The sequence below is a fragment of the Mastomys coucha genome, unplaced genomic scaffold (assembly GCF_008632895.1).
Source record: "Mastomys coucha isolate ucsf_1 unplaced genomic scaffold, UCSF_Mcou_1 pScaffold21, whole genome shotgun sequence".
Taxonomy (NCBI): Eukaryota; Metazoa; Chordata; class Mammalia; order Rodentia; family Muridae; genus Mastomys; species Mastomys coucha.
In genome coordinates, this window is record NW_022196904.1 from 134,106,864 (window position 1) to 134,129,930 (window position 23,067).

At 52.9% G+C, this 23,067-nt stretch overlaps 1 protein-coding gene across 1 annotated transcript in view; it reads left to right on the forward strand.

Moving 5' to 3' along the window:
* The first annotated feature begins 18,939 nt into the window (after window positions 1–18,939).
* Fgf3 (fibroblast growth factor 3) overlaps window positions 18,940–23,067 on the forward strand; it is a 6,452-nt gene continuing 2,324 nt past the window's right edge. Inside the window, exons 1-3 of the mRNA XM_031384684.1 lie at window positions 18,940–18,954; window positions 19,404–19,764; window positions 21,524–21,627. Of these exons, the coding sequence (XP_031240544.1) occupies window positions 19,545–19,764; window positions 21,524–21,627 (324 nt within the window). The 5' untranslated portion in view covers window positions 18,940–18,954; window positions 19,404–19,544. The remainder of the gene's footprint in view (window positions 18,955–19,403; window positions 19,765–21,523; window positions 21,628–23,067) is intronic.

Genomic DNA, 23,067 nt, shown 5'->3' on the forward strand with positions numbered 1-23,067 from the left:
CTTTCCCATCCTGTTTCTCCACCTTAGCTCTGCAGAACCCAGTGTCCTGCCTATGAGTGGGTGCATAAGCAGGTGGACACTCCCACTTCATCATCCAAAGAATTAGTGGGTGAAAAAGTAAGTGTGGTTTGTTCTTGTACTTACACATCATGCCCGATTGTCCAAATATTTATGCAGTGCCATATCTGCGTCTCACTAGCCACTCTGCCTCTAGCTTCTCAGGAGGATCATATCTAGTCCTTTCCATGATGAGGAGGGCACAGCAGCTCTCCCGCTCTCTCTGCTGAGCACTAGGAGCCCTAAGGTGCCAGGCTGGTATTGTGCAGGCCTCTAAAACCTGGTAGACTGCAGAGGTCTCCTAGGTTTCCACTGCTACTGTCCACTACCTCTCTAGAGCCTGGAAATCAGATGTAGCCTTTAACACTTTTTAAAATTCCATTTATTCAGTGTGGGGGTGGGGGATGGGTGTGCACACACATGCTGGAGATCAAGGCCAGGGCCTCATACATGCCACTGACTAATGAGATACAACTCCAGTCACAAAGCATATTTTAAAAGCCAGTCTAGGACGGTGGACATAGTTTAGGGGGTGGTGAAGTGCTTGCTGTACAAACTGAGTTTGATCCCTGGCATTAACACACACAGACTGAGAGAGATTGAGAGAGAGACAGAGACAGAGAGAGACAGAGAGACAGGGAGACAGAGAGACAGAGACAGAGAAAGACAGAGAGACAGACAGAGACAGAGAGAGACAGAGAGAGACAGAGAGAGACAGACAGACAGAGTACACACCGTTCTGGGGAGAAGACAGGAGGCTCCCTGGTTTCATTGGCCAATCAACTTGAACTAATTTGCAAGCACCAATGAGCATTCAATACTAGAGTAGTTGACTCATGAGGACACATGTTCAGGATGGACTTCTGGCTCCCACCTACACATGCATCTGTACATACATGAACATGTACATACACATTCATAAAAAATAAAATTAAAACCCTGTCTAGACCTACTTAAATCTTGTTAGTGATCACACTAATCAGAAAGGTTTCTGTTGCACAGAACAAAGGGAGAAGAGACCCATGGAAGATGCAATTTACAGCTACTGCGTGAGGACCTAAGTCTGAGCACCCTGGGTTCTTAGACTGGTTGCTTATATTTCAGCCCTACTGGAAGCCATTATGGAAGGAGAGCTTGGGAAAATAGCTTGGAATCTCAGGGACCCTGGGCTGGCCCTGCATCTGCTGCCTTACGGGCTTGGATTGTCCTGTCCCTTTACTTGACCTGTTCAGATGGGGCAGGGGTGGTAACAGGACTCCAGCAACAGCATCTCTATCCTCATTCTCCCTATCTCCATCCTATCCTCTCCACCCCATCCTTCCCATCTCCATCATCCTCATCCTCCTAATCTTCATGTCCACCTTCCTCATCTCCCTGTCCATCCTTCATATCTCCACCCTCCTAATCTCCATGTCTATCTTCCCCATCCTCATTATCTCCCTGTCCATCCTCCATTCTCCTGGTTTCCATGACCATCCTCCTACCCATATCTTCCTCATCTCCATCCTCCCCATCTCCATCTTCCTCATCTCAATTCTCCCAGTCTTCATCAACTTTCTACTGGGAATTGAACCCAAGGCCTCACACATGTCAGGCAAATACTTTACCATTGCAACTACACCCTTGCCTTCCTTGTCATGTTGCCCTGGAACCTGTGACCCTCCTATCTTAGCCCCAAATACCTGGACCACAAGTCTGCAACATGCACTGCTAACCATCATGGCTTTACTACCTTCAGTTTCACTGGCTTCATCATTATTTTCTTAACTACAAAGTTGTCCTTGTAGCCACTAATGATGCTATGTTCATCTCATCATCTTCTTCATCATCATTATCTCCTTCTCCATTCACTGTCTTCATCTCCATCACCACCACTACCATCTTCACCACCACTACCATCATATTGACCACATCATCACCTTCAACAACAACACCATCTCCATCAACATCATCTCTACCACCACCATTTTCATCACCATCATCACTTCCACCATCATCATCTCTGTCACCACCACCATGATCTCAGTCAACACAACCTTTTTTATCACTAACATCACCACCATCTTCTTCACCAATGCCTCCCACCTTCACCAGCAACAGAGGCACTGCCATTGTCCTCATCCACTATTGCTGCAGCGCCCATGAACCAGGCAGGCATCACACTTGCCTGCTCTGGGTGCCATTCCATTCTTCATCATGATGTCCATTCCTCCCCACTTCCATTCAAAGGGACAGTAACTGAGGCTCACAGGGGCCAAATGGCCTGTCCTCAGCTCATGGCTGGAAAGTGCCACCCTGAAATGAACCTCAGACCTCCTGCTCTTAGCCGCCACCCACCCACACCCATTCAGTGACTGCTGAGTCTGCTATCCTGAGAATGGACCTGGAGGGAGGAGACCCTCCTCTATCTTTGTTCCACTGGCTGAGACTGCAGCCCCAGCCTGTCTTGTGCACTGTGACTCTTCTTCAAAGTGGCTCCCTGGGCGGGGCCTGCCTATTGATGAGGGTAAGCTATCAAAAGGCCACATCAAAGCAGGCCAGGGTGCTTTCAGAAAGGCAATTTACAAAATAAAACAAGACAAAAAGTCTGCGGTGGGGAACGGTGCTTTTGCTGCCCAGTTGTCTCAGCAGCACCCGCACAATCGCACAAGACCCGGGCACTGGTGTTCCTCTCTGAGTAATGAGGTGTGCACCCAGCACTGCAGTGCAGGTGACTGTGGAAGGAGCCAAGCCTGTTCCCCTCAGACCCTGTGGAGGGAGGAGCCTGGGGATTCTAGAGATAAGTGCTGGTATGATGGCCCTTTCCGCTGACTCCCAGTGCCTCAGTTGAGCCTTAAGCACTGATTAATGGCCATAGTTTGCAGACTTGGGATCTAGGGTATAGACATCCACCGGCTGAGAGCCTCTGGCAAAACCGGATGTGGAGGTAAGAAGCCTGGCTCTGGGACCTGTCCTGTGTCATCAGAATTCACCAGCTGCAATTCCCGGGCCAGCTTTGTTTGTCATGCATAGGGTTTTCTGGGTCATTGACTTAGTAACTGCATGAGGATCCACGTTGAAGACCATCCCTAAGAGTGAGCCTGAGGGCTGGGAATGGGGCTCCACTGGTAGAGCACGTGCCTGGCAGGCATGAAGCTCTGGTGTGGTGCTGCACATCTGTCATCCTAGCACTGGAGAGGCGCAGATGGGAGGATCAGAAGTTCACAGCCTCCCTTGGCTACATGCAAGTTCAAGGCCAGCCTGGGCTACATGAAACCCTGTTTTAAAAAAAGAATAAATAAATAAACAGCTGGGTGCATGCCTTTAATCACAGCACTCAGGAGGCAGAGGCAGGCAGATCTCTATGAATTCAAGGCCAGCCTGGTCTACATATCTGAATAGTGAGTTCCAGGACAACCAAAGCTGCATGGTGAGACCCTTTCTATAAATAAATAAATAAATAAATAAATAAATAAATAAATAAATACATCTTTTTTTAAAAAAAGTCTAACCTGGGCAAACAGTTCTTACTGGTTATCTCTCTGGCAGCCTGGCTCTGGCCCCAGTCCTGGGTGTCTGGCTCTCCAGCTACAGGTGCTCTCCTGACCCCACTCAGCATCCTCCTATGACCTGGGGATTGAGACACACATCACCTTCTGAGGGAAAAGGTCAGGGACCCTGCCATGAGGACATGATTCCTGAACACTCCAGCTCTCTCCATCACGAAGAACATCCTAGAGACTGGTCACCCAGCCTGGACACCTTGGCCAAGATGAGAAGTGCTCAGGTCACAGTGATGCTTTTGACCCTCCTGCTATGCCATCATCAGTGTGATAAGCTGTTGTTCTAGGGACAGGTGACAGGCTGCCCAGGACCTGACTGCCCCAGGTGGCTGCTGCCCAGGCCCCCATCTCCCTGGTCACTGACTGTGAAAGGTACAGCTGCTTGACCACTCATCAAACCCCGACCCCACCCCACAAAGCCAACGGTCCCCTCTCCTGGGCACAGCTCTGCAGCAGCCTGGGCCCAAAGGGATGCTCTGTGGGGAGAAGGAGGGGCTCCCTGCCAGCCTGGCACCCGGGCTGTGAAGGTGCGCCAGACAGCAGCTGCCCCGGCTGTCCTTTCTTCTCCCAGCTTTTTGTTCAGCCCTTTTGATTTGGAAACAAGGCCTCTTTATGCATTAAGGGGCCTCAGCGAGCCTCGTTGTCCCACCCATGGCTGGCCAGTTCCTTTTCATCCGGCTCTGGGATCTCGACGGCTGCAGGAGGGACCTGGTGGTGTCACAGAACCTGGGTGACTCAGCTTTCAGTGGAGCATTGTGCCCTCCCAGCTTTGATATTACAAGTGAGCATCAAAACAAAGGGGCTTCAAGGGGCTCCTGCAAGGTGATGCTGCTCTGTGGGCTCCCAATGACTCTCTGAAAGAAGGCTGTGTCCCAGGAGGGAAGACTGGCCTGTGACCCTGACTCTCAAGGATGACACTGAGCTGGGCTGCCAGCAGGGTCTGCAGTGGGGAGAGTTGGGGCTGGCTCCTCACCTGCCCTAAGTTCTTGGGTTCCCACAGGAGACTACAACAGCTCCTCTGGCCTCTGAAGCCTTCCAGGCAGAATGGCTTGGCAGGTCTCCAGCCTGGGCCAGCTGGTTCAGCCTGGAGGTGGGCCACCAGAGCCACCTCGCTCTCAGCCTGCACACCTGTCTGACCACAGTGCAGGACCTTTGGAGAAATGAATGCCATGAGTTTCCAGGGCCACAGGACCTTCTGTCAACTGGGGGATTTCCATGCCTCGGTTTCCAGGAACTTGGAGAGTGGAATGTTGCTGCCATATAGGACCTGTAAAAGCAGCTGTATGACCCTCTCTCTGTGTGGTTACTCCTTGTCTATCTGTTCTGCCTGGTGCAGGAGAGGCTTCTGATAGAGAACTGAGGCTTAGGGCCAGGTGGGTCTGCCCAACACTGACCAAGAAAGGGAGTCTAGGCCCCTTGCCCTGCCTCTCTGGGCCTCAGAGGCTCCTCTGTGAAGCAGGCAAGGGACTGACCACAGGGGAATGCCATATAAGCCACTCCTAGGCACCAATAAGGCAAAACAAAACTGGGCTGGGCGTGCCGCTCGGTTGGAAGAGTGCTTGCCAGCCCAGCCGCACACAAGGCTCGGTCCTCTGCACCTCACACACTGCATGAAGAAGCACATACCTACAATCCCAGCACTCAGGAGGTAAACAGGAGGATAGACTTCAAAGCTAGCCTAGGCTACATAGACAATCCTAAGCTAAGTGAGAGCCTGCCTCAAATAGAAAATTCAAGGTCATCCTCAGCTACACAGTGAATCAGAGGGCAGACTGGGCTACGTAAGATCCTATCTTAAAGAAAAGAATCATCGAACTAAAATAAGGCATTCAAGGTTTGGCTCATGCTCTGTCTCCATGACCATAGTGCCTATCCAGGGTTGGCCAACAGACTCTGGGTAGCAGAGGCAGGAAAACACAGTGATGGAGGGCTGGCTGGCTGGGAGGAGTCTCTGCTGGCTGGGAGGAGTTTCCACTGACTAGATCCTGGGTTCTTGCTGGTGCCCCATGGCCCTGAGTGAATCTCTGAATCTCAGATTCCTTTTCTGTAAGGCAGAGGTGATGGCACCTCCAACTCCTGGTGGATGGCCACGCAGCTGCCACGGGATCGCCCCTGCTGCCCCGGGTGCTTGGCCCTAGCTAAGTTTTAGGAGAGAAGCAGGTAGTAAGGAGTCTTTGTGAATGGCCTCTGAGGCCACAGCCCCTATAGAATATCAGAGGCTTGCTCCACAGCATGGAGAGAGAACAGAGGACAGCTCCAGGGAGGGGCCAGAGAAACTGTCCTGTTCGCCCTGTGATGCTTCCCATGGTGTCTGTGGACATCAGCTTGACAGATTCTGCATAGCACACTTACAAGAGTGTATGCTGGCCGGAACAGCTGGTTGTCTTATATCACCAGTGAGGCAACCAAGAGTCAGAATTCAGGACCTTCCCCAAATTGCTGGACTGGACAAAGAAAGCCCGTGCCTGGGCAGCCATTCCAGGCCATCCTGTGGTTTGTTTTGTCTTAGTCAGTACCCTGAGCAGGAAAAGATGCTCCACTGTCTAGGCTGGGTGAGGTGTGGGGTTGGGGAAGGACCTGGAACACAGGGACACCACCAAGAAGGCAGAGGCCAGGGCCCACAGATGCTCTGGTAGGGCGTGACATGGAGTAGGGGTGTCACAGTGACTGTCATTGGTCTTTAGGCATCTGAATTCTCTCTATCAGCTCACATAATCCCTGGCGACAAGGTGTCATGTTCTTTTTTTTTTTCCAAGACAGGGTTTCTCTGTGTAGCCTTGGCTGTCCTGGAACTCACTCTGTAGACCAGGCTGGCCTCAAACTCAGAAGTCCACCTGCCTCTGCCTCCTAAGTGCTGGGATTAAAGGCATGTGCCACCACCACCTGGCAAGGTGCCATGTTCTAAAACACCCTTGTCACTGGTCCTTGGGTAGAGTCTTGGTGGGGTTTTAAAAAATGACCATATGGTCTTTGATCCTCCTCTCAGGGAGAAGTGGCTTTGTTCCCCTCCCTGCAAGCCCTGGTGGCTGTGTTTTGCTTGTCATGAACAGGATTGGATGAGAGTGACTGGGTGGCAGCAGAGGCACCTCCTTCCAGAAGTCTCTGTGGCTCCTGCTTTGTTTTCTAGCAAGACTTGCTCCAGGGCCACATTCCCCCCTACCCCTGAGACACACACACACACACACACACACACACACACACACACACACACACACACCATGCCCCGGAGTCCAGCTCTATGGCCCCAGCCCCAGCTGGTCAAGCCTGATGTAGCACATGGGAGCTAAGGCACCCCCTCACCTTCTGTTTCCATCTAAAGTCCTGTTCTCTCAGCTTTCCTGTCTTTCCAGCTGAAGCCAAGCAGCCTGAGGGAGCTGACACATGGCAGCATCCCTGGTCCTTCCTAACTGGTCAGATCAGAGAGTGATGAGCTGAACTGTCACTCTGAAGTGTCACTCTGGCTTGTTAGCAGCTGTGGGGGACAAGACACCATGTTTCCCAGAGGCTGCTTAACTGTCACTCAGACAGTTCACTCAACAGCCCTGATACTCAAGGTGAGCAGGGTCAGCTCAGGAGGAAGCCGACTATGGAGACAGCAAGCAGTCCAGGGATGTGCCAGACCTACCTGTATGAACCTCCTAGATTGCCCATGATGGGTAATTTTAATTGTCACCTTGACACAACCTAGGATGATCTGGGAAGAGCATTGGAGTGAGGGGACTGCCTAGGTCAGGTTAGCTTGTGGGCTCCTCTGTAAGGGATATTTCTAGGTTAACTGAGGTGGGAAGACACACCCTGAGTACGGACGTCACCACTCCCCGGGTCATCTTGGACTGAGGAAGAACAGAAAAACTGTGCTACAGCATGCAAGTATCAGCTTGTTTCTCTCTGCTTGTGAGTGTGGGTGTGATGTCATCAGCTGCTTCGGCCTCTGCTCCCTTGAGTTTCCAGCAATGATGGGCTGTGAGCTGGAACTATGAGCGGAAGCAAGCCCTTTCTCCCGCCTCAGTGAGGATTACTATCACGGTGCTGAAACTCCATGACCAAAAGCACAAGACTCCTGGCTCCCTACCTCAGGACCGGCTGTGGGGGTAGTAACCTGGGGGGGAAAGGCTTTCTTTGGCTTGCTATTCTGAGCCATAGTCCATTGAGGAAAACTATGGCAGGAACTCAAACTGGGCAGGAACTTGGAAGCAGGAGCTGAGGCAGGAGCCATGGAGGGGTACTGCTTACTGGCTTGTTCCTGGAGGATTGCTCAGCCTGCTTTCTTATAGATCCCAGATTCATCAGCCCAGGGGTAGCTGGGTGACTTTCCTGAGTCCTCACCTCTCTGAGCATCTGATGTTATCTCTAAGGAATCACACAGAGGGGGCTCCTAGTTTCCAAGGTTTCTGCATGGAAGTCCTCACTCATGCTCCGCCGAGAGAGACTGTCACATCTGTACCCACTTCCCAGACATTTAACAGCTCTGGATCATGAGTACTTTGTTAATTTGTTTTGGATTTAAGCAGGTTTAAGATAGGATCTCCACTTTAGCCTGGGCTGGCCTGGAATCCTCTATGGAGCTGAGACTAGTTTCCAGCTTATGACAATCCTCCTGCCTCATCTTCTTGAGTGCTGAGATACATGCTGTATGCATGAGTCCCTAGAGCAGGGAAGCTCCTTCCCCCACCCCACCCCACCCCACAAATTGTCTTCTGATCCCCACACAGCACTGTGGTGTGCTTGTTTGGGTTCCCACTCACACCCACACACTACTAATCAATCAATAATACATGTATAATAATAGGGGCACACCTCTGAGCATGGTGGTGTATGCCTTTAACCCTAGTACTGTTGTGGCAGAAGCAGGTGGATCTCAAATAAGTAAACGAGTAAACAAACAAACAAATATTAGCTCATTTAATCCCATAATCCTCATGGGTAGGATTCTGAACAGCCACAGCTCCTGTTCAGAAAAACTGAAGCTCAGAGACTCCAGCAACCTGCCTACAGGTGCTCAGTAGCTGAGGACAGTGCTCCTAGCAGAGGTGCCCCTCCACCCCCACCCCACCCCCGCCCCTGTCACCCTCAGGACCTTTTACTGAAGAGCTCAGAAAATAAGGACTGCATGCCCCTCAGGAAACGCAAAAGCAAAAACCAGAAGCACTAAGAATCATCTGTGGATCTCCCGAAATGGAGGACAACACCTATATACATCTCCACTTGAAAACAGGACACCATCCATTACCTGCGGCCAAAGAAGACACAAAACCCAGGAGCCAGATTGATTGGCAGGGAGGGGTGGGGGGTGGGAGCGACCTTTCTTCTCTTTTCACTCTAATGTCCACCGACCCCATTGTCTTTGCAACAAAAATAACTCATTTCCCCATGAATGACTTTCTTTAAAGTGTCACTTCCAAATTCCTGCTGGACTCTCGGAGCTGTGGTCGGGTGCCTGCTTGGAAGGGAGAAGCTATTATCTCCTCCCAGGGAATAAGAGTCGTCTGTGCGGGGCTTTGATGCTTGGCGGTCCCTAAAAGAAGAATGGCATTTCTCTGGGCACGCAGGAATGTCCGGTGGGTAACCGGACCCACGCAAAGGGACACTGTGATCTCACGTGACGCTGGCGGCAGAGGCTGGGCGGTGGGCTATGTGGTGTGTAACTCAATCGAGCATTTCCCTGAGTCTCAGAACCTAGGAGTTGCTCAAGGGCCAGCCCACTGCAAACCTCCAGAGGAATATGCATCGAGCTGCAAGGTTCACCAGTACTGAATCAAATCCTCCTGGGGCAGAGCTGGCAGCCTGAGGGTGAAGTGGAGGCTGAGGGAGAGCCACTGAGGACCCAGTCTACCAAGGTCCTGGCTGTTGAGTCCTGGTGTGCGCAGGAGAGTGCACACTGTACTTACCATGTTGGGGAAGTGGATAGGATGACTATCTCCCATGGATGAGTACCCAGGGGTCCTCCACACAGTTGGCACAGTGCAGTGGGTCAGACACTAATGGCTCAGTTGGTAAAGTGCTTGCTGTACAAGCATGAGAATCTGAGTTCAAATCTCAACAACGGATGTATAAATCCAGGCAAGGGGGAGCATTCCTGCGGAGGCAGAAACTGAAGGATCCCCGTGCCTGGTCAACTGATATAACTGAGTCTCTGAGCTCCAAATTCAGTGACAGTCTCTAGCTCTCCTGCAACAAGTGATTGGGAAAGATACTACATGTTGACTTCTGGCCTCCACATGTGTAAGCACATAACATGCCTATGTACCTAAGCACGCATGCACACATGGGCATCCATACATACTCAGAGCGAGGAAAACAGACTCTGATCTCAGAGTGACCCATTCTTAGACAGTTCAGTGCTCATTTTCCTCATCTGTACTGTGGGGACGCTCTACGTCAGTGGGGACACTGTGCTTCTTTTCACAGCACACAATGAGCTTTTACATAACGTGGACTTGGCCAACCCTAAGCCCCTGACAAGCACCTGATTCTAGTTAGGGAGAGCTGAAGTTAGGCAGGTCACGCTGGACAGGTGCAGGTGTTGAGTGGGCTCTTAGCAAGCTGTCCTGGAGGCAGGAAGAAAGGAAGGGAGGGGTGTGTAGAGGAAGCTCATGCAAGAGGCTCATAGAGAGAAAGGCTGTCTCTCTCTGGGGCATCCTCCCAGGTGAATTTTGCCCCTGCCTGGCACTCAGGGCCTGGGGAAAAACAAATGTACCCTCACCAGACAGAGAAGCCTCTGGTTCTGCGGCTTTCTGGTAAGGTCCCCATCCCAGGAGCTTTCAACAGTCTCATGCCAGGACAGAGAGAGCTTATACAGATCTGATTACTCACACCAATAACTTCCTTTCTCAGCTGCAAGAAGGGACTCTGGGGAGCCCCAAAGACAGACAAGACAGCTTTACCCACAGCTCCTGGGCAGACACGATCTGAGTGGGCAGAGGCTCTATAACAAACCTCATTTGTCAGCTGTGGGAGATTATCTTGATAAGGTTAATTGAGGTGGTATCCTGGTTAGTTTTTATTATCAACTTGACACAAGCTAACGTCAGCTGGGGAGAGAGCACCTCAGTAGAAGGCTTGCTTCCATTGGTTTGGCCATGTCTTTGAGGACCTGTCCTAATTAATGATTGAGGTGGGAGGCCCACTGTAGGGGGTAGATGGGCCCAGGCTGTGTAAGAAAGCAGGCCGAAAGCTATGTAGTGGTGGTGGCACATGCTTTTAATCCCAGCACTCACTTGGGAGGCAGAGGCAGTTGGACTTCTGAGTTGGAGGTCAGCCTGGTCTACAGAGTGAGTTTCAGGACAGCCAAAGGACACAGAGAAACCTTGTCTTGAAAAAACAGACAGACAGAAGGCAGGCTGATAATGAGCCACAGAGCAAGCCAATAAGCAGCATTTCTCCACAGTCTCTGCCTCCAAGTTTTGGTCCTGACCTCCCTCACCAATGGACTGTTACCTGGAAGTATCCGCTGAAATAATCCCAAGCTGCTTTTGGCCAGTGTTTATTACAGCAGCAGGAAAGCAGACACGGATCAACGAGAAGATGTGCCTGTGAGTGGAGAAGCTGCTAGAGCTGCCTAGCTCCCCATCTTTGGACATGAAAAGAAATAGGAGACACTAAGTCAGGTAGAGCAGCCTCACCCCAGCTGGGGCTGCACAGACGACTCTGGAGGGGAAGACAGGCCTAGGACTCCACGGTGGCCCTGCTGCCTTCAGCAGCCTTCAGCAGCCTTCAGCAGGTGGCCTTGGAGCTTGTGCAGTACAGGATCTTAGGCGACCTGAGGTTCTTTGACCCTTCAGGGGTGCCATCCTTGCAGCTGCTGCAGTCCCTCAATGCAGTACTCACTTATCTCTGTAAAGAAGGCTCATAGTCTAAGGGCACAGTCCGTTATGGTGGCAAGAGTTTAAAGGAGCTGGTCACATCCCATCCACAGTCAGGAAGCAGAAAGGTAAACACTGAGGCTCAGCTATCTTTCTCCTTTTAGTTCTATGGAGGACTCCAGTCCACACTCAGGGTCTTCCCCCCTCAGTTTAATCTTTCCGGAAACTCCCTCACAGACTTACATGGAGGTGAATCTCCCAGGCTATTCCAAATCCTGTCCAGATGACAGTGAAGATGGGCCAGCTGGCTCACTTAGGGATATGGTCAGCTCATCTGGATCTGGGGAGTCCCTCAAGAGCCTCAACTCTGGGCTTCAGAGTCCAGCCCAAAGGAAGCCAGGCCAGCTCTGGCTGGGCTCTGTGGAACTCAGGACAAACCCTCTAAGAGCCTTAGGTAAGGGCTAGCCCACCAGGTTACTGACAACCTGTGGGTGGTTATGGGACCTGAGAGGAGGGCTAGAGAAGGGTGTGTGCTCTTTCCTTCATTGAAGAAGAAAGGTCAAGTTCACAGAAGGCCCTACGGAGGTAAAATCTGGAAGGCAGGCAAATGCATGACAGTGGTGACAGGCACTGAGTGCTGCATGGATCAGGAGAGAAGGGGTGGGGTTCACAGATTGAGGGGTAGGGAGAGAAGATTAAACAGTTCTCTCATAGCGACTGCTGTGTCTATGCCCAGTTGGTGCAGTGCATGGCCAGGCCCTGGGTTGTCACTGTGGGACATGATTGTGCCTTTAATATCAGCAGCAGAGGAAAGAGGATGAAAAGTTCAAGTGGGTCATCCTCAGCGACACTGTGAAGCCACCCTGGGCCTCATGAAATCCTGCCTCAAAAACAGAAGTAAAAGAAAGAAAGAAAGAAAGAAAGAAAGAAAGAGAGGAAGAAAGAGAGGAAGAAAGGAGGGAAAAAAGGAAGGGAGGAAAGAAGAAAGAGAAAGAAAGAAAGAAAGAGTGAGAGAGAGAAAGAAAGGAAGGAAGGAAGGAAGGAAGGAAGAGAGAAAGAGAGGAAGAAAGAAGGAGGGAAGAAAGGAAGGGAGGAAAGAAGAAAGAAAGAAAGGAAGGAAGGAAGAGAGAAAGAGAGGAAGAAAGAAGGAGGGAAGAAAGGAAGGGAGGAAAAAAGAAAGAAAGAAAGAAAGAGAGAGAGAGAGAAAGAAAGGAAGGAAGGAAGGAGGAAGGAAGGAAGAAGGAAGGAAGAAAGAAAGAAAGAAAGAAAAGAAGGAAAGAAAAGAAGGAGGGAAGGAAGGAGGGAAGGAAAGAAGGAAGGAAGAAAGGAAGATTAAAACGGGCCTGTGGTGTTGGCTGCAGGTTGCTGAACAGCTGGGCTTATCTATGCAGCAACTTGACCAGTGTGTGCACAGAACCTTACACCTTGGCAAAGTTGCTGTCAAAAATAAATACGCTTGTCTGTATGGAAGAAACAGCCTGAGAACATACATTGCCCATGGGTGCCTGAGTGTCCCCATCCCTGAGCACCCAGAAGGTAGGTGTCAAGCTATAACACTTGAGCTTTCTCAAGGTTTGGAAACGCTGAGTTGAAAGTCAAAGCCATAAGCAAAATGCATTTGGGAACACAAGGGTCGGGGCACATCATAACAGAGGCCACAAGCCCCCAGCACAATACAGCTAAGAACATTGAACATCTCAGGGGACATAATCCACCAGACAGTGGAGCAAAGTCCAGGCCTTATAGCCAGGCCCTTCTTTTCTGCTTTTGCTGCAACTCCATGTTAGAGCTATATCTCCCAGGAGGGGAGAATGGGAAAGGCCTGGTTAGTCCTCCTTCCCTACCCCCCAATCTGTGAACCCCACCCCATCCCATCCAGCAGGGATGTTTGGGCAGACAGTCACCAGCCCTAATGTCCCATGGGCTTTGGTGCAGACCCAGTAGGGAAGGCAAGGGAAGGGTTAAAGGCCACTGCAGGGGGGCTGGGGGGGGACAGCAGCCAATTTGTAGAGGTCAGGAGGCCACTCCTTCCTCCCAGGTGAGATCAAATGCTATAGGGACAAAGGGACAAAAGGGAAGGAGATTGACAGGGATGCTCTGGGGGACTGCACCCCAAGGGAACACCCCACCCCCACTCTGAGAACAAGTATGGCATGGGGGTCAAAGGTCAGGACGTTTGGCTTGGATCATGGCTTTCCTTTTTACCTGGAGAGCAAAGCAAGGCTTAGAGGCTTCCGTTCAGATCTAGTCCTGCTGGGGGAAGAGGCTTTGTGAGTTCCAGGGCTAGGGCTGGAAGCAGGTTGGCAGCCGCCATTGTGACTCCCAGACAGCAGACCGGCCATAGGGACCTCTGAATATCCCCGTAGGAGGACTTGCCTGGGAGGCACCGGCAGTTGCCTCCAGCCTAAGGACCTCTTGAGCTCAGCCCATTGCCGCAGAATCCAGGGCTCAAAGGATTTGAGATTTGACAGAGAACAATGTCAGCCAATTAGCTAGCTACCTTGTACATGGAGCAGCCATGTCCCCTGTGGCCCCGGGGTTCCCTCTTGAAGTCAAGTGGAGCTTTGCTTATTTGCTTAAGCCATCCACCATCCAGTTATTAGATCTGAATTCATCTTTTAGGGTCAGCTTTGTTGCAGATTTGGGATGTGGCCCCAGCACAAGGGACTCTGAGAAACCCTCACTCTATCCTAAGACAAGGGCGTCTATCATGTCCAGCTGCGGAAGGGAAAGGTGTGTGTGTGTGTGTGTGTTTGTGTGTGTGTTTGTGTGTGTGTGTGTGTGTGTGTGTGTGTGTGTGTGTGTGTACGTACATGCACATGTGCATGTCCCCTTGGGAGCCCAGAGACTTGGTTCTCTCTGGGACTGAGATTGTGAGCAGTTTGTGAGCCAGCCAGTATCAATACTATAAACCTAACTCGGATCTTTGGCGAGAGTTGTACATGCTCTTCCCTTCTGAGCCACCTCTCCAGCCCAAACCCCACATTGTTCTAAGACTGGATCTGTTTCTGGAACTGAGAAACTAGAATAGCTGGCCAGGGAGCCCCAGAGATCCTCCTGTCTCCCAGCCCCCACCCCCTAGCCCCACTCTGGAGCTCAGCTTTGACATGGCTGCTGAGAATTGAACTTGTTTGTACTAGATCATTTGTTTAGCAGAATCTTCATGGCGGCCCCAGGCTCAGTTTCTGCCCCCAGAAGAAAGCCTTGCTCTCTAGTCAGCCCCAAGGGCCAGACACCAGACCCTCAGTGCACCTTGTCCAGTTTTGTTCAGTGCTTAGCGGGGCCAGAGAGCCCATCTGGTGGCCAAGTCAGAACCCTGTCCCTGGCTGCATCTGGGCTTCAAGGAGTCAGCTTAGGAATGTGTGACTGTCTTGTTAGCTATTGAAGTAACAACAGTTCCTGCCCAGCTCCAAGAGTGGAGCTCCTTCCCACTTTTTGTTCTGTTTTGTTGTTTTGTTTTCTGTTTTTCTGGGTTTTTGTTTGGGGGGGGTTGTTATTTTTGGTTTGGAGGGTGTTTGTTTGTTTGTTTTTGTGTTTTTGAGATGGGATCTCAAGCCAGGCGGTGGTGGCGCAAATGTAGCCTGGCTGTTTCACTGTATAGACCTGATGGCCTAGATGGCTTTGAACTCACGGTGACTCACCTGCCTCAGCTTTCTGAGTAGTGGGATTAAAGGTGTGTGTCACCACACCCTTTTCTCATACCCTGACCCTGGAGTCCTCACTCCTGTCTTGATTTTCTTCCAGATCCTTCCAAAGACCACAACCCATTGGCCAGACTGTCCCAAGGCTTCTCTGATACTGTTTACCACAATTCTGAGGCCTGCCTGGTTTTGGGGAGTTGTTTTGTTTTGTTTTGTTGCTTTGTTGTTTGAGGACAGAACCCCTCTCTCCATGTAGCCCTAGCTAACCTGGGAGTTGCAGTATAGTCCAGGCTGGCCTCTAGCTCACAGAGATACCTGTCTACTCTGCTAGGTGTAGAGGCCTGCGCTACCACGACCAGCTGGCCATTTCCATTAACGGGTAAGGAAACTGAGGCAAGAAAGGTTAGCAAGCCCACTACCCCTTCAGATTCCCATGTAGCAGAATCTCAACTGAGTTTGTGTCCAAGTTCAGCTGGCTCTCAGAATTTCACTAAGGTAGGCCCTCAACAGGGTTGACCTCTGTATCCAAGAGTTTCTGCAGCTGTGGTCCTGGCTGACTTTGGCCTGTTCCTCAATTGTCCCTAAGGCATCCACACTCTTGGCCCAGGGTCTTCCTCTGGACCCTATGTGAGTGTCCACGGGCCCTTCTCCACACCCTCCACCATGCAGTTGGAAGAGCTCTTCACCTCTACTCCAGGCCCCAACCTTGGTGTAGCTGCTTGTACGCTCCTGTTGATAGCCCTAGCCTGCTTCCTTCAGCTCTCTCTTGCCCAGAGAGGTTTTCCTGCACTTCGAACCACTTGCCTACTTGGCCCTGCTCCCACCCTCTCTCGGGCTGTGAATGGACCCATTGCTGGTGCTTCCGATGCTGCCCTGACCTCCCCTCCTCACACAGAGGGAACAGGAGTGGGTGCTGTCCTGGGCCTCCATTGTAGTATCCCTGGCCTGGGCTGAGCCTCTGTCTTCCCCTCCCATACAGAGTAGAGCCTAGCAGAGCGTGGAGGGGGTGGAGAGGGCATAATATGGTAATGGAGACCCTGTTAATTGCTTCCAAATGGCCAATTGCAGCCGTTTGACTAATTGGTCTCTTCCAGCCCCACCTCCCTGCCTGGACACCCCCAGACCTGGCCAAAGCCCACTTAACACTGGGGCCTCTGCTCCGGAAGTCCCCCCTCCCCTTATCTCTTGGGCCTGGGCCCACCTCCAGCCCTTACACCTACAGAGAAACTCAGGAGAAGAGAGACAGAGGAGAGTGCCCTGTGATGTCCCCAACTTTTGGCCCCAAATCCATTCTTTACCCCACTACCAAAAGCAGAGGAAAGAGAGCCAGTCTGTTTGTTGGGCACTGACCTGGAGCTACTGTACCTCTGAAGTCCTAAAAGCAGCCCATCTTAGAGCCCTACCAAGCTCAGAGAGGTGAGCTAACAGCTCAGGAGCACACAACTTGGAGATGGGGCGGGGGCAGTCTGCTGGAGCCACCTGTCATCTGAAGGCATCTGCCCTTTATCCTCAGTAGGCTGGGGCTGACTTAAACATCCTTCACTTGAGTTTCTGGGCCTTTGTCTCTGGTACTGACTGCATGGGTGCCACCCTAAAGCCCAGGCTCCAGTTCAATGGAGCCTTTCCTGCTTGTTATAGAAACCAGCCAGACACCCTCCTCAGGTGCAGTGGGGCAACATGGGAGATGAGGAAGGACCCAAGAGGGTACAGATGGGCTTTTTCAGCCAGCCTTTTTCAGGACCATGAATGGCAATGGTGTGTCTTCATACACAGTACAGGCAGGTTCTAAGTCCCATCCACACACACATGAGGCAGACTCTCCCCAAAGTTCGGTGGCTACATCCTGTGGGCTCTTCATCCCACATGTCCCAGGAGCTCTGAAAGGGGAAGAATACTCCTGTCCCTGTGGGACTTGAGCCTACATGTGCCCAAGAACAGTAGGAGCTGCTGGCTACTGACTGCATCCCTTCCCCAACATGCTTGAGAACTGGGTGGGTTCTGCTCCAGGTGTAGAAACCGAAGTCTGGGCAATAGGTTAGGAGGAGGGTCTCATTGCCCACCCCCACAAGACACACTTCCTCCAACAAGGCCATAGCTCCTAATGGTGCCTTTCCCTGGAGCAAGCATACTCAAACCACCGCAGTGTGTGTGTTTTAAGTGTATTTATTTTTATGTGTATGGGTATCTTTTGCCTGAATGTAGGTATTTGTACCAGATATGTGCCTGGTGTCCTCCTGGGCCAAAAGATGGAGTCATATCTCCTAGAACTGGGGCGTTACAGACATTTGAGAGCCACTGTGTGGGTGTTGGGACCTGAGCCCATGCCCTCTGCAAGAACAGCCAGTGCTCTTAACCAGTGAGTCATCTCTCTAGTCCCCTCCCCCCCCCCCAAGAAAGGGTTTCTCTGTGTAGCCTTGGCTGTCCTGGAACTCACTCTGTAGACCAGGCTGGCCTCGAACTCAGAAATCTGCCTGCCTCTGCCTCCCAAGTGCTGGGATTGAAGGCATGCGCCACCACCGCCTGTCTGATTTGTTTGTTTTTAAGACAGGCTCTCAAGGCTGAGAGGCAGGCTCCAGATCTACTTTGTAGTTAGCTAGCCTTGACCCCAGGTTCTGCTTCCACATCTCCAGCTCTGACACGCAGGCCTGTGCTAGCTAACACACCTGGCTTCTGCACTTGTCTTGGCCAGGCACAGGGAGGTAGCTGGATCCAGATGCTACTCTAGAAGCATTTAGGAAGATGTCCTCTGGATTCTTCTGTGCCGTCTTAGGAGCTTAGGCTGGTCATCGAGACACAGGGCTGTCCCTGTAAAGCGGGTTCCATCAATGACTCCAGGGATTTAGCAGTTCAGTGGCTTAGTCTTCACACTGCTTAAGAGTTCTCAGGGGCTAGGTCTGAGGCAGAGACCCTGCAGATCCTGGCCAGAACAGAAGCCCTGGGAGACTGCTAAGGGCGCTAAGCTGTGGTGGACATGTGTATTCAGCATGAGGGCTCATTGAGGACCTGCTGCCCTAAATGAGGTCTCAGAGTAGAAAAATGCCCCAGTGTGTGTTATTAACAGCTTCTGTAGTGTGGAGATTCTTCCCCCTCCCACCCCACCCCACACACTTCTCAGGGTCTCACATCAACAAGGGCTTCCCACCAGACTCCTCCAGAGAGCTCAGGGTCAACTTAGGAACCAATGCTGGGACCCAAGCCATTGGGTCCTCAGGCACACCTGAGGGTAGTTGCTGGCCAGGGGACCCTTAGAGGCACAGGATGTGGGATGGGACCTTTTCTGATACCTCAGGAAGTCCTTCTTCTTTGAGGCCCTTGGCAGACAGGGAACCGAAGTCAAGAGCTCAGGAAGCTATTCCCTGAACCTAGATTCCCCCTCAGCCTGCCAGGTGGCCATGCTGATGCCTTTGTGGGATCTTCTCTCCCTTCTGTTCTGTTTCTCTCTGTATCTCCACATTTCTCTCCCTCCCACTGTTCTCTTCCTTCTTTCTCTTCTACCGGATCTGTCACCTGCCTCTCCTATCCCTATTTCTGTCTCTACATAGATCTCCTGGACTCTAAGACTCTGTGACTCTATTGTCTCTGCTCCTATCTGTGCAGTCCCCTCTCTGGACCACCGTTGGGACAGACCACTCTCGCTCAAGGTGTGCAAACTTCTTTTGGTGCCTTCTGGTCAGTAGCTTCGAGACATAAGAGTCCCAGGGCCGTTGGGCCACAAGATTGGACTTCTGAGGAGAGCTCTGGGGTGTGAGAAGCGACGTGCACGGACCCAACCCAGGGCTCCCCACGCATCGCCCTCCGCAATCGCTCTCGATTAGGCGCCGCCTTTCATGAGCGTTTGTCAGCTAGACTTCCCCGCAAGTTGTTTGCGCAGACATCAGTCATCCGCAGTCCCATTGTGCACCCAGGATTGATGTAAGGCGGGAGGGGGTGACAGGGCCTGGGGGCGGTTGCTTTTAGGCCTCGCTCTATAATTTTCCGAGGCATAATTGGTCTGGGGGCGGGAGCGGGGCGGGGACCTTTCAGAGGCGGGAGGGGGCGCAGGGCGCACTGCAGAGGAGCTGCGGCCCGACGGCGCTGGCCCGGGCGCTGTGCGCAGGCAACGCCCGGCCTGAGTCCCGCGCCCCCGCCAGGGACCACGGCCGCCTTTTGTTGCCAAGCGCCCTTTCTTCAGAACTGTGTTCAGCAAAGAAACACGACCCCCATTCCTGGGTGAAAATTCAAAGTCTTCTCTCTCCATCTCCCTCGCCTCTTTCTTGTCTTCTCTCCATCTATCTCTCCCTCTCCACCCGTCCCTTTCTCGATCTCCACCTCTCTCCATCTCTCCCTGTCTCCCCTCCTCTTCCTCCCTCCCCTGTCCCCAGCTCTTCTTGGTCCCCCTCTCCCTCCCTTCTTCTCCTAGCCACAGTCGAGCCGGCCTGGCGCGCGGGCGTGTGCTCCCAGCGCCGCGCCTTCGTGAGCCCCGCGCTGGCGCAGCCGCCGCTGCGGGCGGGCGCGATGCTGGGATGGGCCTGATCTGGCTTCTGCTGCTCAGCTTGCTGGAACCCGGCTGGCCAGCTACGGGGCCCGGGACGCGACTGCGACGCGATGCGGGCGGCCGTGGTGGCGTTTACGAGCACCTCGGCGGGGCGCCTCGGCGCCGCAAGCTCTACTGTGCTACCAAGTACCACCTCCAACTGCACCCGAGCGGCCGCGTAAACGGCAGCCTTGAGAACAGCGCCTATAGTGAGTGTTCAAGTCGGGACAGGGAGGGAAGGGTGGCGGAAGGGACCGGAGGGCTCCGTCCCCTGTCGCCACGTCCCGAGTGGGAGCAGAGCGTCCTAAGACGACACCGAGGTCCCAGCTACAGATCTCAGCGAGCTGCCCCGCCCGTCCCGCTCCCCCAGGAGCTGCGACCCCGGTTCTCTAACATTTGTATTTCTCAGTGAAAAGCCGTTGGACAAGGATTTATCACCCTCTTTATTGTTTTGACGACCCCGGGACTCATGGCCAGTTCCTTTCGTCCTTGCTCTCAGCCGATGCGCCGAGGATACTCCTCTAGGCAGAGCTCGGTTTCTGCAACGCGGCGGCGTCTGTCGACAGGCTTGTCTCTCGTCCTGCGCCCTGCAAGAGAGCGCGACAGGACAGACAGGCGTTCCCGGATGCAGCTGGCACGCACCCACAGCCCGCAGCTCGATCATACCCAGGGCCAGTTCCCGAGTCTTGCAGAGTTTGACTTCTTGGGTTCGGTACACGCGAGTGGAGCTGGACCAGGAGCGTTGCGCGCCGCGTGGGAGGGAAGCCGCGCAGAGCTCACCGCGCCCGGGGCGCAGGAAGCCGAGCGGGGGGCGCGGGCGGCGGAGGGAACCGCAGCTTCCTCCTGCAAAGCCGCAGCCCCGCGGGGGCGTCCCGGGGACCAGCCCCTGTCCGGCCTGGAGCACGGGGCTCCTCATGCGCACCATTCCCCAGATGCCCGATCCCAGGCGGCCCCAGATGTAGAGGAGGGCACCTTCGCTACCACCCTAGGGGCACTCAAGCGGGTGCTCGTCTGGCGCTATCTGTAGAGGCGTCACCCTTCACCCCTCCAAACGATGGCTAGAGCAGAATCTCAACTAGTCCCAGTAATCTGTACCATGTTGGGTCCCAGTGGGCACTCCCTGGAAAGGGAGTGAATGAATCCTCGACCCACTATCCCGGGAGTCTTTGACCTCCGCTCCCCTCCCAAAAGCACTATACTGTTTCACCACAAGGCAAGTTTGGTTGGTTTTGTATTTTATTTGTTTTGTGTGCCACGGTGTGTGTGTGGAGGTCATTGAACCACTAGCTGGAGTCGGTTCTCTACTTCCATCCTGTGGGTCCCTGGATCAAACTCTGGTGGTCAGTCTTGGCAACTACTCTGCCATCTGCGCTGAGAGATCGCTAACTTTTGTACCTATTCTTGGTCCTGGGTGAGCTCTGTCACCTTTCCTCAGCACTCAGGCCCTTCTGTGGCAGGCTACCTCTCAGCACGCATCTTTGGATCCCTTGCTGCCAGTGGGGGTGGCACTATGACTGGGCTGCAAGCCCTGGCTTCCCTGAGAGTCTCGGCCACCTCCCCTTCTGGGTCTTCCTCTGCTCCAGGGTTTGGATTCCCAAGCCGTTATGTGTGGCCTTGAGCAAGTTACTTGTTCTAGGTTTCTGGTTGCTAGACTGAGCCATTCACAAGATTGCACAAAATACAGACTGGGTCGATCTGCCCAGAGTGTACCCAAGGTGCGTGGCAGGGGCAGAACATTCCCGTCATGTCCTCTCCTGAGGTTAGAATTAAAGTCTTGGACACAGTGGCTGGGTGTCCCTTTCTTCACCTTCTGCCCAATGTTTTCTTCCTACCAGGACTTCCAACCGCCACCTCCACCTGCTGGTTATGGCTGTCCACTTGTCCCAGCCTGGGATTGGGGGGAAGCTTGCTCAGCCTGAGGTTCTGCTTAGGTAGAGAAGCTGATGGACCCTTCCTGACTCTTTCCAGGCATCTTGGAGATTACTGCTGTGGAAGTGGGCGTGGTAGCCATCAAAGGGCTCTTTTCTGGGCGGTACCTGGCCATGAACAAGAGAGGACGGCTGTATGCTTCGGTGAGTTCCATCACTAGTGGGCAGGTGCTGATGGAATAGCCATCTGGCTTGAGCATCTGATTCGGGGAACAGAAAGAACATGAGCCCCCAGGTCATGCCAGACTCAAGCCCGTCCAGATTCCTCCTGGGCTTCTGAGTGCCTGCCCAACACAGACCTGAGGTGCTCAGAAAAATGTTCTTCCCACCTGTCTGAAGTCAGTCTCTTTCTCTGAAAGTCACAATGGTAGAGATAGGAAGAGAATATGGCAGCAGGGTCCCAGATCTCCACGGAGTGAGTAACAACAAGAGCTACAGTTGAGGGAGAGCAGTCAGGGCAAAGCTGCCCTGCATCTATGGAAGGAGGAAGTTTGGTGCTTGGCCTGTTCTCAGGGTGGGAAGGGAATGGCTGTCTGGCTTAGCAGGGGACTAAAGGGCTGGAGAAATGGCTGTCAGTCTAGTACCGGCTGCACAGCATAAGAACCTGAGGTTCTCCAGCTCCATGGGCCTCCAGCACCCATGTCTCAAAGACAGGCCAAAGCATCGTCATCCCAGCGCAGGGGGTATAGGAGCTCAGCGTTCCCCAGCCAACCTAGCTGAATTGGCCTCCACGCTCATGGAGGAGCATCAGAAGGAGCTCAGGTGTCTCCACACTCCTGATGTGATGGAAACACACTCTTGGCTGAGTGGTGAGTCCTAGCTGCTGCAGAGCTGGGCTGGTGATTTCCCCGCCTCTTAGACTCTGGGTCCTGTCCCACTCTAGTGAGTGAACTCAGCTGGCTTTATGATGAACCTGACTGTCCCCCAGAGACTCTGCCTTAGGGTGAGGTTTCAGGTATCTTCAATGACAGATTATATCTTCCTGCCCACAGGGAAGAACATGATGGGGGGGGGGGCATGCCTGTGCTTTCCTGGCTTCAGGGGAGCAGGGGATGATGAGGTTAGGGCTCCAGCTGGTTGGAATAGAACTTTCCAGATAACCCATCTGGGCTGGTCTTGCAGGCTTGCAGACAGGCCCCAGCTTCTTTCTGCTGCGAGCTGGTATCGAAGGCTTCTTCACGCAGGCCTGTCCATGGTGTCCTGGGTGCATAGTGTGGCTGCCTATGTGCTGTATCCATGGGCCAGTGACATTCCACAGTCAGTCCCCACCTCCCAGAAGTCATAGACCACACAGCTGCCCACAGCTCCCTCTACTGTAAGAGCTGCTGAGTGAAGTCAGCTCACCCTCCATTCCTGCCTCCATAGTGCCTCCTGCTGAGAGTCAACCAGGAGCCATGGTGGACCTCCTCCTCTCTTAGCCCCACAGCCAGTTCACCTCCAAGTCCTCAGGCATGCTCACTCCTTGACTTGATGTCTTCAACATGTACCTCACCTCACCTCTCCTCACCTCTCCTCACCTCTCCTCACCTCACCTCACCTCACTCACCTCACTTCTCCTCACCTCACCTCACATCTCCTCACCTC